At 39.7% G+C, this 17,987-nt stretch overlaps 1 protein-coding gene across 8 annotated transcripts in view; it reads right to left on the bottom strand.

The window, feature by feature from the left end:
- RAP1GDS1 (Rap1 GTPase-GDP dissociation stimulator 1) overlaps positions 1-17,744 on the bottom strand; it is a 137,065-nt gene extending 119,321 nt beyond the window's left edge. For 3 of the 8 annotated variants that reach the window (XM_045536845.1, XM_045536847.1, XM_045536850.1), the window contains exon 1: positions 17,559-17,743. In XM_045536845.1, the coding sequence (XP_045392801.1) occupies positions 17,559-17,562 (4 nt within the window). In that variant the 5' untranslated portion in view covers positions 17,563-17,743. Of the gene's footprint in view, positions 1-17,558 lie in introns of all 8 variants that reach the window. The other 5 variants (XM_045536849.1, XM_045536848.1, XM_045536854.1 and 2 more) reach the window with 2 other exon arrangements.
- Positions 17,745-17,987: the final 243 nt, after the last annotated feature.

Below are 17,987 nucleotides of genomic sequence, written 5' to 3'. Positions count from 1 at the left end.
TTGTCTTCTGATTGGGCCTAGACTGATACAGATACACGAGTAGCCTTCTTAGAAAAATGAGGAGTTGCATGAGAAAAGACACTAGCTCTTTTCAGTGAACAAGATCATAATCTATAAGATCATGAATGTTATGTATAAGGTAACTAATAAGTTAAGAAGGTAATCTCAAACTTCTATCCACCCGACAATATGAATTAACTGCCTATCAACCACCAAACACTGCACTAGGTGCTAAATATTATTAATATATAAAGATGAACACAACACAGCTCTGCCCTCGAGTTTCTCACAATATGTTGTGATACAAAATATTTTTTAATTTTAATTTTATTTTAGTGGGAATAAATCCCTTGGTAATTTTATGACAAAGTTATTATTCAGTGGTTTATCAATCTAGAAAACCCACACCCACTGTCTTCCAAGAAGTGGTAAGAAAGATATGATTAAAAACAATTTTGCCAAGTATACTAACGATGAGGCTATTACTACAAATTAACACTAAAATTAACATCAGGATAACAACTAAATTTTCGGTTGGACAGATCAGTATAGACACCCCTCTATTCCTATGAAATTTTGTCAGGCTCTTATGTTGGTAAGAACACACAAACTTTAAGAGTAACTGTCCTTTTTAATATAAGTGTACCAACTGCCATTTTTCATTAACCAAACTAATAAAATTTACCATAAAGCTATGGTGAAAGCAGAAGCATTATTTAAACATACATAATTCTTTCCTGGCTGCTAAGACAGTTAACTAATATTTCTTGCAGGGAATTACTGCCAGAATAAAGAACAAGCAAAAAAAAAAAAAACTCATAGGAGATTGCTTCTCTATTATGCTATGTTCATTGGAAATGGAAAAAAGACTTAGTAAACGTTTATTCAGCAGGTATTTCCCATTTTTGATGAATTCCAACAGCTATGTTTCTTAGTGAGAAACTATATCTTTTTAAGTTTTATAACTGTTCCAATTATTGTTATATAACAAACCACCCCAAACTTACCAGCATGAAACGAAAGACATTTTATTATGCTCACAGATTCTGTCAACAAGGAATTAATTCCCAAAGGGCACACTGAGGATGGCTTGTCGCTACTCTACAAGATCGAGGGCCTTGATACAGAGTATCAAAGGTTAGAGGCGACTCTGGGAGTGACACAATGGCTGGGGCTGGTATCATGTGAATCATCCAATGGTTCATTCACTTACATGTCTGATAACTGGCCTGGAAAGGCCTGAAGACTAGGATTGCTGACCTGAGACCTTTCCACGAGGCTCGGCTTCCTAACAACACAACAGCCTCAGCGTACTCAGAGTTCTCAGGGCTCCAAGCAGGCCTGTCTGCCAACGAACAAGGTGGAAGGAAGCAGCATTGCCTTTTATGACCTAGGCTAGGAAGTCCCAGGGCATCACTTCCACTGCATTCTCCTGGTTACAAGTGAGTCATAGGCGTGCTCAGATTCAATAGGAGGAGAATTAGACATCAACTCTCAATGGGCAGTGGCAAGTTCTAGAAGAATGTGTGGGGCAAGAAATGTTATTGTGACCACCTTTGGAAAATATAATCTGCTATAATAACTTAATATTCACAACATGGCTTTGTTAAAATAGGACAATAAATAGCATTATACTCTTTGGTTTTATCTTTGAATATAAGATAAAGTATCCCAGAATGATTGTGTTTTGAGCTTTGGAAATGAAAACTAAAAATTATATGGATATAACTTTATGTAGTAGTTACAAACTAATTTGTGGAATAGGTGCCTTGTGAAATAAGTGTTATCATTATCACCTGTAAGTGGGAATAAATCCAGACGTGCCTGTCTTCCCAGTACAGGCACTTTTCACTGTACAGGCAGTCAGCACTCTGCACAGTGAAATGAAACTCACACTGATGTCATGCAGATCAGAACTGTGCAAAGCAAGTACTGTATCTTGCATTATTATACAGACATAAAACCTTCAAGAATGAATCCAACCATGTTATCTAGCTGTACTAGGTGACAACTGTCTATGTCTCTGAACGTATGACTAAAAAAAATCACAATGAAATACACTGGGGAGTATTGCCTGCCTTGGTATCTCAAGGGTGGTACAATGCTGGATATATACTCTAACTTTCAGAAAATGTTTAATTGGATAAGTAAATATTAGAAAAAAAGTTTCAAATCATTATAAAGAGTACTTGCATATGCCACAGAAGCTGTACTAGGTGCTGAAAAAGTAAATATGATCTGTCCTCTTATTTAAAGTTTACGGGTCAGTGTTTTCTCCTTTGAGAATCAAATTATGGCCTTATCTGTTTCCCTTACTCATTTCTTTATCTACTAAACTTCTTCAAAAGCAGAAAATGACTACTTGAACTACTTATTTTGTCACTTTTTGTAATACCTAATATGGTAGTCTTATATTGCTGATTTGACTGATGGTGTTTTGTACAAACCATAAAAAAGCCAAAAATGTGACACAATAGTTATTCTTTCTTGGAGCTTAACACCACACCACCCTTCCCAGAAATGCATTTTTGCAACTAAAGAGAAAATAAACCAATCAGTTCATATAAATTTTTTCTCTGTTCTGATTTTATTTTTGGGACTAAATATATCTTATAATTTTAAAGACAAATTTACATTTCTGTGAAGCATAAATATATAAATGTAAATTTTGATTTCTTGTAATGATCAGTTCCATCTTTTGTATTGGAGTTACTAGAGGAATCCTCAAACAGGAATATTTTTCAGAAGTAAAGAATATGGTTTTTAAAACCTGAAAATTTCAGCTGGGATGGAGGCTCATGCCTGTAATACTAGCACTTTGCAAGGCCGAGGCGGAAGGATCGTTTGAGCCCAGCAGTTTGAGATTATTCTGGGCAATATCAAGACCCTGTCTCTACAAAATATAAAAAAATTAGCCAGGTATGGCAGTGTGCACCCATAGTCCCAGGTACTCGGGAGGCTGAGGCAGGGCGATCATTGGATGCCAACAGCTGGAGGCTGCAGTGAGCTACGGTGACGCCCCTGCACTCCAGCCTAGGCAACAAAGTAAGATCCTGTCTCAAAAACAATAACAACAACAACAACAACAAAAACCTGACAAATTTCTTATTAAAAATAATTTTAGATAGTGTGGGTTTCTCACAGTTCTGAAAGCAATTTTTTGTAAAAGTACAATTCCTAGGGTTTTCTTTTTTCTGACTAAGAAAAATAAAACTCTCACCCCCACAAATTAACAGAATTTACTAGTTATCTGAAATTATTTTACATAATTTTTATAATTCTTTTATATAATATTTAAAAATAATTTAAAATTATATATGATTTTAAATAATTCTTTTACAAATGATTCTTTTAAATTTTATAAGAATTATTTTATGTTGGAAAAATGCTAAGATACAGGAAAATAATACTCCTTAGAAACAGTCTAGCAACACTATTGTACTTTGGTGACTTTTTAAAATGCCATGCCATCACTTTCCCTAGAAAATGTATTTAATGCTCAAGGGCCAAAAATAAGAAGAGGAAAAAAATAAAACAGACCTTGGTTTGGGTAAGTCCTTACTAGGTAATTGGGCTTGAAGGTTTCCATATTATAATTTGTATTAGTTCCCTAAGAGATGGGCTCCTTCCCTTCCATTTTCATTTGGAATCTATTCTTTGGTTCTTATTCAGTAATAATGATAGTATCTTAAGGGTATAAATGAAATGGGAATATAAAGAGCTTAGTAAAGGCTAGACACAGTTTCTGAAAGTGCAGAGAACCTATCTTCTATCTCTCTGATTTCTTATATCATTCTGATCAACTGAAAATCTAGCTGGAAGGAGCAACGGGGGACACTGAGCGTGAAGGAGCAGGTGGCGGGGCGATTCCTTCTGCAAGACAGAAAGGATGTGCGGGGAGGCGGCCGCACGTGGGGAAAGTCGAGGCCATGGATGGGGCCCTGGGGCGCCGCGCTCACCCCACAGACACTGCGGCCGAGTGGTGAGGGGCTCCCTCTGCCTCTGCAGCCCTCTGGACCATTCTGGAAGCTGCTTAGAGTCTGTGCAGACACACTACACTGGAGAACAAGCGCAGCAGGAGATCTGGTGGCTTCCAATCCTGGGTTTCCGCAGCTGACGCCATCCTGAGCTCTCGGGCGAGCAGCCCCAGGTCTGTGCAGGACGCGGCTTCGCAGCAATAGCCCTCAAATCATCCCCGCCAGGCCAGGGAGGGAGAAGGCAGGGCAGACACTCCCCATGCCGTGCCCCTGGAGGCACAGGCACCAACTGGGAAGCCTTGGGCCAAAGCCTCGATGGGGCCTAGGTGGGAAGAGAACCCCGGCTGTCAACGGCCCAAGCCCGGCACGAACACGGCCCGTGAGATTTGGCATCCACAGTCCCCAAGCCAGTGAAGAGCCCCCCACCAGCACGGCTCTGGTTCTGCGGCTCCCAGTTCCGGCTCTGAGGCTCTCACTGGGCCTGAAGCCCTGCCCTTGTAGCTCCAGAGCTCCCACTGGCCCGCGACATCGCCCCCCGAGATTCCAGCTTGCGCCCGGACCCGAAGACCCCCCCCCCCCCAGTCTCCAACACTGCCTCTGGGCCAGCGGAACGCCCCCGGGGTGCAGTGCTCTCCCAGATACCCTCAGCCTTGAGCTGCCATTAAACCTGGAGCTGGTTTGAGCAATGACCACAGCCCAGATAGATGCCCACTGACCACTGCCTTGATAGCCTCACCCAGCTGCCACCGTCATCTCTGCAGGGAGACCCCGGACAGAGCAATCCCCCACAATGCCAGGGTCTGTGGAGAGGGTCTCAACCAGCCCCCAACTCAAACTTCCAACAACGATCTAGGGAACAACCCACCATCACAAATGAAGATCACCCAGCACTGGCTTGAATAGTAGCAACCACAGGGGAATGGGACAAAACAGAACAGGTGCACTACAGGCTCCAGTGCCCCTTGCTCCTTCTCTGCCAGATCAACATTCCAGAGTAGGATAAAAAAGCACCATCTGGGGACCTCCTCTTCTTCTAACTAAGCAAGAGAGTTCCCAGCAAAGGAGAACAGGTGCCCTGCAAACCTATTAGCCCTGATCTGAGAGAAGAGGATTCAGATGAGAAGGAATCAGCAAAAGAATGCTGGCAACATAAAATCCAAACAGTTCCACGCCCCCAAGGGATCACAATGGAGCTACAGAAGTGGGCTCTAAACAAAAAGAAACTGTCAAAAGGACAGAAATGGAATTCAGAATATGGATGGAAAATGAAATGAATGGAATTGAAAAGAAAGTTGAAAACCAACAAAGAGAAGCCAAAAAATACTTTAGGAAATCAATAAAAAAAAGAAAAAGTTGCTGAAGAGCTAGACAACATAAGATTGGATATAACAGAACTTAAATGAAAGAGTCATTTAGGGAATTTCAAAACACAGCAGAAAGTTTCAAAAACAGACTACACCAAGGAGAAGAAAGAATCTCAAAGCTTGAAAACAAGGCTCTTGAGCTAAGCCAGTCATTAAAAGAGGCAGAAAAGAGAATACAAAAGACTGAACAATCACTTAGGGAAATATGGGACTATGCAAAGTGAACCAATATGCAAATTATCGGTATCCCTGAGGGAGAAGAAGAAAGAACAAGAAGCATGGAAAATCTATTTCAGGGAATTATTGAGAAAAACCTCCCTGGTATCACCAGAGATTCAGACATCCAGATACAACATGGCCACTCAACACTGGGAAGATTCATAGCAAATAGGACATCTCTAAGACACACAGTAATCAAACTGGCCAAAGTCAAAAAGAAGGAGAAAATTCTACAAGCAGTAAAACAAAAGCAACAACTCACCTACAATGGAAAATCTATCAGGCTACCTGCAGACTTCTCAGTGGAGACTTTACAAGCCAGAAGGGATTGGGACTCCATCTTCAGTCTTCTTAAACAGAACAAATGCCAGCCTAGAATTCTGTATCCTGCAATACTGAGTTTCATAAAGGAAGGAGAAAAACAACAAGCAACCACCAAGGAAATTTGTGACAACCAGACCTGCCCTGCAGAAAATACTCAGAACTGCATTATTCATGGATCAGCATAATAGATACCCATCTATGTAAAATCCCCCAAAAGCCAAAGCTCACAGTTCGTATAAAACAGCAGCACAAGAGGAAAAACAAAGCAATAAGTTACTACCCAAAATGATGAACAGAAGAGCATCCCACGTATCAATTCTATAACTCAATGTTAAAGGTCTCAGTGCCCCATTCAAGAGACACAGGTTTGCTGAATGCATGAAAAAATACAATCCAAGTAACTGGTGTCTCCAGGAAACACATATAACCCACAAGGATGCACACAAACTTAAGGTGAAGGGATGGAAAAAAATATTCCATGCAAATGGAAGCCAATAAAGAGCAGGTATAGCCATTCTCATATTAGATAAAATTGACTTTAAATCAACTATGGTAAAGAAAGACACAGATAGTCAGCATATAATGGTAATGGGAGCAATTCAACAAGAAGATATAACAATCCTAAATATATATGCACCTAACACAGGAGCTTCCAGATTTACAAAGCAAATTCCACTAGATCTAAGCAAAGAGATAAATAGTAGCATCATAATTGCCAGGGACTTCAATACCCCACTGACAGAGACGGACAGATCATTGAAGCAGAAAATAAACAAACACTGGACTTGAACGGGACCGCAGACCAAATGGAACAGACTTTTAACAAAACATTCTACCCAAAAACTATTGAATATACATTCTTTTCATCAGCACATGGGTCTTTCTCCAAGACTGATCATATCTTCAGCCACAAAACATGTCTCAACAAATTCAAAAAAATCAAAATCATACTATGTATCTACTCAGACCACAGTGGAATAAAACTAGAAATCAATTCTAACAGAAACACTCAAAATTACACAAAGTCATGGAAATCAAACAACCTGCTACTGAACGATTATTGGATCAACAATGAAATTAAGACAGAAATTAAAAGAATCCTTTAACTGAATGACAAAGGGGACATAAGCTATCAAAATCTATGGGATTCAGCAAAACCAGTCCAAAGGAGAAAATTCAGTCTTAAATACCTACATCAAAAAGCCAGAAAGATCACTAATGTCATATCTCAAGGAACTAAGAAAGGAAGAGCAAATCACACCCAAAGCCAGAAGAAGAAACAGAGGTCAGAGCAGAACTAAATGAAATGGAAAACAAATAAACAAAAATGTACAAACGATCAAAGAAACAAAACATTGATTCTTTGAAAAGATAAACAAAATCAACAAACCTCTTGCTAGATTAATCAGGAACAGAAGAGAAAGGACCCAAATAAGTTCAATCAGAATGAAAAGAGAGATATTACAACTGATAGCATAGAAATACAAAATATCATCCATGAATACTATGAAAATCTCTACACCCATAAACTAGGAAACAGAGAGGAAATGGACAAACACTTGAAAATGCATGACGGATGAAGCCCAGAGATGAAAGGATGGAGCAACATATGTAAATCAATAAATGTGATTCACCACATAAACAGAAGCAAAAACAAAGATCACATGATCTTCTCAATAGATGCAGAGAAAGCATTTGACAAAATCTAGCACCCTTTCATGACAAAACCCATCAAAAAACTAGGCATAGAAGGAACATATCTCAAGATTATAAAAGCCATATATGACAAACCCACAGCCAACATACTGGATGGAGAAAAGTTGAAAGCATTCACCCTCAGCACTGGAACAAGACAAAGGTGCCCACTGTCACCACTTCTATTCAACATAGTACTGAAAGTCCTAGGCAGAGCAATCAGGCAAGAGAAAGAAATTAATAACGGTATCCAAACTGGAAAAGAGGAGGTCAAACTACTGCTTTTCACTGATGATACTGCTCTTGTATCTAGAAAATCCCAAAGACTCCACCAAGAGACTCCTGGAATTGATTGTGATTGATAAATTCAGCTAAGTCTCAGGTTACAAAATCAATGTACACAAATCAGTAGCATTTCTATATACCAATAACAGAAAACCTGAGAGTCAAATCAGCAATTCAACACCATTTGCAATAGCTACAAAGAAAATAAAATACTTAGGAATATACTTAACTGAGGAAGTGAAAGATCTCTGCAAAGAGAACTATGAAACACTGAGGAAAGAAATCACAGATTACACAAGTAAGGGAAAACATATCATGCTCGTGGATCAGTAGAATCAACATTGTTAAAATGTCCATACTGCCCAAAGTGATTTACAGATTCAATGCAATCCCCATCAAAATACCAACTTCATATTTCACAGATCTAGAAAAAATAATTATATGCTTCATTTGGGACCAAAAAAGAGTCCAAATAGCCAAAGCAATCTTAAGCAACAAGAACAAATCTGGAGGTATCACATTACCAAGACTTCAAACTGTATTACAAGGCTATAGTAACCAAAACAGCATGTTACTGGTACAAAAATAGACACATAGACCAATGGAACAGAACAGAGAACTGAGATATAAAACCATCTACCTACAACCAACTGATCTTTGACATAGCAGACAACAGCATACACTGGCGGAAAGAAGCCTTATTTGATAAATGGTGCTGGGAAAACTGAATAGGCACGTGCAGAAGAAAGAAACTGGACCCCTATCTCTCACCACTTACAAAAATTAATTCTATATGGAGAAACCATAAGAACTCCAGAAGAAAATGTAGGAAAAACTCTTTTAGACATTGGCCTAGACAAAGAATTTATGACTAAGACCCCAAAGGCAATTACAGCAACAACAAAAATAAATATATGGGACTTGATTAAATTAAAAGGCTTCTGCATAGCTAAGGAAATAATCCACAGAGCAAACAGACAACCTATAGAATGTGAGAAAATATTCACATTCTACACAACCAATAAAGGGCTATATCCAGAATCTATAACAAACTCAAACAAATCAGCAAAAACAAACAAACAAAAAACCCAAACAACCCCATAAAAAAGACATGAACATAAGTTTTTCAAAGACAGAAAAATGGCCAACATATGAATGCTCAACATCACTAATCAACAGGGAAATGCAAATTAAAACCACAATGAGATATTACCTTACCCCTGTCAGAATGGCTATTACTAAAAAGTCAAAAACCAACAGACGCTGGTGTGAATGCAGAGGGAAAGGAATGCTTATACACTGTGGGACTGCAAATTAATGCAACCTCTATGGAGATTACTCAAAGAACTAAAAGTAGACCTACCATTGTAAGAGCCAAGATGTCATTATTTGAGGCCCTGGATCTCATAATATCATCCAAGTCCAAAAACCAGCAATCTTAAGATTTAGATTACAATATGATTTTTGACTTCTTTTGAAAAATCTAAAAATCTGGCTTCCTTGGGCTCACATTACTATATGGCAAAACTGGCTGGACTTGAGCAGGGAATCCCTCTTTGAAGCTGAGCACACAATCTAGTTTGCCATAGTCTAGTGCCAGAGACGGGGTTCTTGCTATGTTGCCCGGGGTGGTCTTGAACTCCTGGCTCAAGCGATTCTTCTGCCTCGGTCTCCTAAAGTGTTGGGATTATAGGCATGAGCCATGGTGCCTGGCCAAGAATCTAAAAGAATTCTATAAATGCCTTTTGTGCAATGAATATACTCATTAAGATCACATGCAATCAGAAATACCTATCTGAGTAAAAAAAATGCTTCAAAGATGAAATTCACAAAACGGCATTACAGATCTGCACTAACAAATGAACATCGGCAATCAATTCTGATAGGATAACTTTGAATCCCGATTGAGTGAAATTTTATCTCCCAAAAAGAACTTCAATCTTTTCATTTTGTACTACAACAATTTGTGTTCAGTTAATGCTATCATATTTTGAATTCGGTAAAAAAAATTTGTGGATATTTGTTTTCTCTCATCTTATGTATTCTCTTTTTTATGTAATATGCTTCATTTTGCCTTTTGGCCTCCAGAGCCTAAAATACTTACATCTGGCCCGTCACGGAAAAAGCCTGTCAATCTCTGCTTGGTGATGGTGGTCTTCGAAGTGCAGCATCATCTGGGAATATCTTGACAACGCAAATCCTCAGCCTACCCCACACCTATTGAATCAGAATTTCTGAAGGCGGGCCCAGTAATTTTTTTCAAACAAGCTCTCCAGGTGATTCTTATGCAAGCTGGAGTTTGAGAACCACTACTCTAAATCAGGATTTTAGAGTATTAGTTGTCCCTTTGGACAAATTTTTTGAATTAGTAAAACGGGTATAGTGTCACTAACCTCATAGAATTGCTGGAAAGATTAAAATTAAATTTTAAAAACTATGTAAAGTGTAGCATAATAACTGACATCAATAATTCATAATAAATGATAATTATTAACTCATTGTTGTACTGGAGACCCCTATCCTGGCCCATGAGATATGATGACTAAATTTTCAGGAATTTCATGAGGGAGTTATTAAAACAGCTGTTACTGAAATTAAATTACATAAATTTAAAATTAAATGAGTCATATTAAAACAGAGGTATTAATACTCAAAGCCATCACTACTTAATTACTACATTTTACTATTTTCTGTGCTCATGAGGTTATGTGTGATATACTATATAATGATGTGCTCCATATTGTCTCTTCCCAACTCTGCATTTGGTGACACCATTTTAGTAGCACGAAACTGGCCATGGTGGGAGTATTTACACCACAGGAAATACTCCTTACAATCACCACAAATCAGGGCTATTTTGGAGAAGGACTTTTGGTTAAACATTTACCAGCGCCCTTCTGGTTATGATTATTAAAAATTATAAAATGAGTTCAGTTTTGAAATCAATCAGTTTGAATTAACTATCCATGTAGAGATGTCTAATAACTTGCTAAATATAAAGACATAATCCAGATATATACATTTAGGTACCAACGGCTATCTAAAAATCATTTTGTGAAAAAAATCATTTTATAAACAAAGAGTCAGAAGGACTTTGGAATTTACAAGTACAGTTGATCCTTGAACAATGCAGGGGTTAGGGACACTGACCCCTTGCACAGTTGGAATCCACGTATAACTGGGACTTCCCAAAACTTAACTAATAGCCTACTGTTGACCAGAAGTCTTACTAATATATCTTATATATTAATATGTATTATTTACTGTATTCTTACAATAAAGCTAGAGAAAAGAAAATGTCATTAAGAAAATCATAAGGAAGAGAAAATGTATTTACTATTCATTAAGTGGAAATGGATCATCATAAAGGTCTTCGTCTTTGTAGTCTTCACATTGGATAGGATGAGGAAGAGGAAGAAGAGGGGTTGGTCTTGACGTCTGGGGTAGCAGAGGTGGTAGAAGGGGAGGCAGGAGAGGTAGGCACACTCAGTGTAACTTTACTGAAAAGAAATCCACACATAAGTGGACCTACACAGTTCAAACCCGTGTTGTTCAAGGGTTGACGGTACAGCCAATCATGGCCAGCAAATCGATTTACACTTCCATTTATCACTATTCTAGTCCTTGGTTTTAACTCCTGAAATGCTTCTAGTAACAAAAGTTGAGTAAATAGAAACATGGAGAGAATTATATTACTCTGCAATTTGAATCCAGCACCCATATCTTAGCCAGCATGGGAAATGGCTTTTTAGACCATTTATTTAGACAAAGCTAACAAATTGGTTCAAATCTTGAAGTTGCTACCTCAAGTAGATATTACTATTTGAACACTAAAGAAAAGCTAAGTTATAAAGAGATGAATATAAGATGTCAACCATACTGAGTATATTTTCAAACTTTACCTTCAAAGAATCATAAAATCTTAGAACCAAAAAACACTTTATAACTGCCATGGCTTGAATGCTTTTGGCCCACCCCAAAACACATGTTGAAACTTAATACCCAATGCAACAGTGCTGGAAGTGGGGCCTAATGGGAGGTGTGTGGATCACCAGGGCTCTGTCCTAATGAATGGATTAATGATGCTACTGAAAGGGCTTCAGGTAATGGGTTCTCTCTCTCCCCCTTTTGCTATGTGAGCACACAACGTTTCTTCTCTTTGGAGGACGCAGAAACTAGGTACCATCTTGGAACTAGAGACCAAAGGTTTGATCTTGGAGTTCACTGACTCCACACTGCAAGAGAATAAATTTCTGCTCTTTGTAAATTATCCAGTCTCAGGTATTCTCTTATAGCAGTACAAAATGGACTAAGACAATAACCTAATCTGATATCTTCATTTATTATTGCTCTTCTCCCTATAAGAAAGAGCTATTTGCCAAGTTAAACACCTAGGAAAGTACAGGTTGAGTATCGCTTATCTGAAATGCTTGGAACTAGAAGTGTCTCAGATTTTGGATATTTTCAGATTTTGTAATATATGCCTTATACTTACTGGTTCAGTATCCCTAATCTGAAAACCCAAAATCTAAAATGCTGCAATCAGCATTTCCTTTGAGCATCATGTCTGAGCTCAAAGTTTCAGATTTTGGAGCATTTCAGACTTGGGATTAGAAACGCCCAACCTGTATTTTAAATTAAATTTTTTTTCTTATCACTTATCCTAGCATTTGGCTACTTAAAATTACATGGGGTTCCCAGAGGAATGGATCTTTCTCCTCCATTCCTCCCAATCTTCATGACTGGGTATTATAAATTTAGGTAATTCTGATGGCTGTTACTGGTGTAACCAATAATTCCAGAATTACCCAAGTTCAAACTCAAATGATCAGGAATCTCTGGAGAAAGCAACCATACCTTTCCTCAAAGTTCCCTAAAAACTCCAAGATTCCACCATGAAAGCAAAAACTCTTTGGTTCTCAAAATGAATTAAGGCTGTTATCTATGGCTTTCCAAATGCAGTTAGTACTTGAGACTTCAGAATATGACTCTAACAAGGTAAATTTAGCCGTTTTCCCATATAAAAAAAATAGGCATAAACAAAACCAGGTACAATGCCAACATAAGAAAAATTACTGAACTTGTTAATCTATCACCTATGTGCTTTTAAAATTATAAATTTAGTAATTACCAGCTATCAAAAACATTTTTACCACCCACCCTACCTTGACTTGCAAAGAGCAAGTAAAGGTAGTGTTTTTTATTTATCCATGAAAAACATTCTCTAAGTCTACTTAGAGATACAACAAAAGGAAAGACTATCTATAAATCTGATGCGTATCTACAGAGAAAAATACAACTCCAGGAATTAAGAATATAATTAGAAGCATACATATAAACTAGAGAAGTTCCAAATTCACAAAGTCTAACAGTAAATTTTAAATGATAAAACCAGCAGAATGCTGTGCAAAATTATAAAATCATTCTAAACTCACTCTGCATGACAGATATTACAAAAATAAAAATTTTACTGTACTAAGTCACAAAGACAAAAAAAAGTAATGTAAAAGGAATGTAAGACACTATGGTGACATTACACATTATTCTCAGGCAAGAAAACAACATGTGTCATTCCATGTAAAAGGCAACATTTAAAAACTATTTTTAAAAATCTATGCTTTCTTACAGATCTTTAAACAGGGCAAGAAACACAGCATGAGCATACCTCGTGAACCGTTCCACTTACTCATTAGTCACTTAGCTTTTACAGCCGACCTCTATATCTCCTATACCTTTCAAAGTTGCATTTTTGGAAAATATACTGGGCAATATCCTGACCAAACCACATGAACTCAGAGCCTTTTCTCAGTGCTAATCACGCTGACTGTTCTGAAGCAACAGACATCATTAACCATTCACTCATTACTGAAACCAACCATGTATCCTTTCTAGTCTTTTGTTCCTACCTATTTCTGTCTTTTTCAGCATCAAACCACGCCACTTCTTTTCCCTAACTATGGGAGCATTCCTCACGATTCTTACCTTGGACAAATTTTCTTTTTCTTTGTTGACTCTCCTCCTCTGATCTAACTTCAAATATCATCTCAAGATATTTGTGGATAACTTCCAGTTAGTTCAAATCCTAACTCTCCTGAGAGTTAAAATAACTGTTTAACTATTTTTTACCCAGTTTCAGTCAACAAATTTTTATTGTACAGCTGCTATGTGCCAGACACTAGTGTTAGATATGTACTCAAATCTTAATATGACAAAGCCCCTGTCAACAAGGAGCAGACGCTAAATGCCAGACCAAAAAGTCCAACTCAACTGGTCCAAAAATTCAGTTTTGTTTCCTCTTCCAATGGATTGAATATATAGTAACAGATCTCCACATTCTCATTATCACCCAGGCTAAAACCTGTGACTCCTTTTTCAGTTCCACATTCAATCAGTTGCCAAGTAAAACCTGTTCTCTATTTGCAATATTCTATTCCCACTGCCACAATCTAGTTCAGGCCATTAAATATTTTCACCCAAACTGAAACCACCACCTTAGGCGTTCTCCAGTTTCTCATCTAATCCATCCTGCACTCAAATGACAGATTAATTTTCCTATAGATGTGATCCATAGCTTAAATGCATAAAAATGTTTAGTGGTCCCTCAATAAGTAAATCAAGTCCAAACTCTTCTTCAGCTTGGCATTTAAGGTCCTCCATTATCTGGTCATTAACCATTACCATTGTATTACTTTTTCATGTCTGTCACCAACTATTTCCTTACCTTTTGCTCTAGCCAAACGTAGCATTTAATCATATTCTGGATACTCCTCAAATGTTCCCTATCTATCTTCATTTATGTCATTTCTCCCCTCCCCCCCAACCCAATTCTGATTAACAGCCTCATTTCTACCTTTTAGTTTAACCAACCTTTGGTTCAAATAATACCATTTCTCTAAAACCATCTCTTCATACCTTGAATCCGTAACACATGTAGAAGTCTTTTACATCACTTACACATTTATTTCTATTATAGTTACTTGTGAATGTGTTTTGCTATTCCTATTAAGATTATAAGCAACTGAAACATGAATGTCTTATTCATCTTTGTCCTCCCACAGTACATTGACATTGTTGACATTCGATAAATATTAAATATGTTAAATTTACAATAAAATATACACATAAAATAATAGCTATGGTCCAAAGGTTATACAGAAATTTTACTTTCTTTGAAGAAAATCACTGCCATGAGAGTGTTTTTTAAAAAATCACCTTATTTCTTGAGAAGACAGATTAAAAAGTGCTTTCTTTCCCCTACAATTAACCAGTATACCATCTACCTTCCTATGTGTGTTTCAATTATTACAATAACTTCCTTGGTTCAGATATAAAACTGCTTTCCAAGGTTTCAATTTTACATTATTATATGTACCTGCTGATCATACATGAAACCACCTTACTATTGAAAAGAGCAGTTTGGAAGGAAATGGTTTGCTTCAGGTTGACTGAAAACCCATACTTCTGAGACAACCCAACTTTTCTTTTCAGAGAAGAGAGACCATAGTTACTATGGCATCGTACAATTATACTTATTTGTTCTTGCATATGCCACACCTCCATAATATCTACCAACCCGAAGGTTTGTTCAGAGCCCATGTTTTCAGGCTCAAGTTGCAAATAATAAATAAGTGGTTTTAAGTTCAATTAATTCACTAAAAATTTAATGAATGCCTACTATGTGAAGAGACATAAAAATTAATAAAACAGAATTTTAATCCTCTAGAACTCATGATGAAATGTACAATACACAAACAACTCCATTACAAGGTAGATTATATAACTGCTACAAAGCTTCTGTCAAGGTACAAACAGTGCTATGAGGAGAGAATAATCTAACCAAAGAGTATCGGAAAAGGTTTCAAAATGAGAGATGAGTTTCTGCTGCTCCCATTTTTTATTTTTTTATTGTTTTTCTTACATTCTTCCCAGTGTAGACCCCCCCTTTTTTAATCAAGCGATAGCAAGAAGGATTTATTATTTTAAGTAGATAATTGCATTTATTTTATGTATTTTTATTCACTAGTACTGTAACAGAATTGGATTTCTTCCCCTGAAAAAGTACTGATTCAACACGTAAGCTAAAATTTTAGTTAAATAGATTAAGTGCACCTGAAATGTGGGGAAATGTATTTTACAGGCCACACTTGTAGCCTATAATTAAGAAAATGTGTGTATGTTCAAAGGAAAGACACAGTATATCTAACAATCTAATATTTATTTAAAATTCTACTGCTAGAGAAAGAGTAGGCACACATAAATGGGCCACCCTATTTTTACAGAAATTTGTCCAGCATATCAATAGTATTCACATTAAAAGGCTGAAACAACTGAAAAATTGAAAATAAAATTCAGGACCCTAGATCATTTTTCATGCATACCACCTCCTCCTCCTCCAGCACTGGCCTCTTCACAATATATGGCCAAAGGTCTGAATCAGAGCTTGGAGACAATGAAAAAAATCATTTGCTTTTCCAGGAAGCTCCATCAACACCATTTCTAGATTTAGATACTTCCTTGGAGACCCTGAGTTGCCATGCCCTAAGTCTAGCCGTGTTGAGCGCTGTACTGACAGATGAAAGGACCACACTCATCTCAAGCTTAAAATACTAACTTGCACAGAAGGGGTGGGAAAAGTCCAAGTTGACAGATGCCAATGGAGCAAATTTAAAAAAAGCGGAAATTATGATAGACAGGAGTGGAAGCAAACTGGGGAGCACGCAGAAGCACTGTATTCCAAGTTGGTACTATTAAAAGAAACTTTCGGGTTTTAATTACACTAACAGCATTCATCTGACGTTTTTGTGATCACCAAATGTTAACAGTTGAGCAATAGAGGATAGAAAAAAATTTAGCTTAAATCATATATAGTTTTATAAAACCTATTTGCTTTTAAATCTCTTATCCAAACCAAGCCCTTCAGATTAACTATAAATACAAAGGAACTAAAATCAGATTATGCACACCGAGGCAGGCGAAGCTGGGAAGGAATAACTAGCATGGAAGTTCGGTCCCAACACGCTACAAGGCGCAGTTCCCTGCTACAGGGGACAGAGGAAGCCACCGGGAAGATGGGTTGGGTGCAGGAGCATTGCACCCTGCTGTCACCCGACGCTAACCCAACGGCCAGCAGCTCTGCCCTGCCTCGCGTGCCTCGTGGCCTCTGACAAGTCATCCTTCCGACCCAGGAGGCTGCCCGCTCTGCCCCGTGGAAAATGATTTCCGTGCAGGTTGTACAATCGCCCTCACAAACTACTTGCTCGCACTTGCCCGCCCCGGGAGGAGGCGTCCCCGGGACGGGGAAAGGTCGCCCCGACAGGGAAGAAGTCGGACCAAGCGGTGTCTCTCGCGCTCGGACCCGAGCTCGGCGGACGCGGGGGGAAGGAAGCGGCGGCCTCGGAGGCGCCGCGGCCGGAGCGGAGGCTGCGGGCCCGCCAGGCGGCTCGGCGGCGCGGGCACCGGCGAGGAGGATGGAGGAGGGGAGCCCCGCGGCCCGGCCGCACCCCGCGCCGGACCCTCCCCGCCCGGCACCGGGCGCGCGTTCCGCGGGCGCCGCCGCTGCCCGGAGGGAGAGCCGCCGCCTCGCACCCGTGGAGCGGAGACATCCGGCAACTTTGCGCGAGAAATGCCTCCCACCCTGCAGCGCGCCGAGGGAGAGAGAGATGTCAGGCGGCGACGGGGAGGCAGGATGACTTACCCATGTTCCTCCCGGGGGCGCGGGGCCGGCAGGGCGAGGCGAGGGGCTCCGGTGCGGGCGGCGCGGCTCTCTGTCCTCCCTCCTCCTCCGTCTCTCCTGCAGCCAGGGAGGGACCCGCGGGGGGCGGCCGCCGGGGAGGAGCAGCCCGAGCTGCTGCAGGCGGCGCGGCCGCGGCGGGGACGAGCGGCGGGGCGGGGCGGGGTGGGGCGGCGGGGCGGGCGCAGCCTGCGGCGGGCGCGGCTCCGAGCGGGCGGGCGGCGGAGGCGCCGAGCCGGCCCGAGTGAGCGCCGGCCCCGCCCTCCGCGCCGCGCTGCCCGGAGCGCCCCGCCCTCCGCGCCGCGCATGCTCAGTGCGCCTTTGTGCTCGGCGTGTGGAACGCAGCGTGCGGGTGGGCGTGTGTTTGCGGACGCGCCGCAGCTGCCGCGGTCG

Source organism: Lemur catta, chromosome 24 (assembly GCF_020740605.2).
Source record: "Lemur catta isolate mLemCat1 chromosome 24, mLemCat1.pri, whole genome shotgun sequence".
Taxonomy (NCBI): domain Eukaryota; kingdom Metazoa; phylum Chordata; class Mammalia; order Primates; family Lemuridae; genus Lemur; species Lemur catta.
This window is presented reverse-complemented; position numbering and strand designations above follow the sequence as displayed.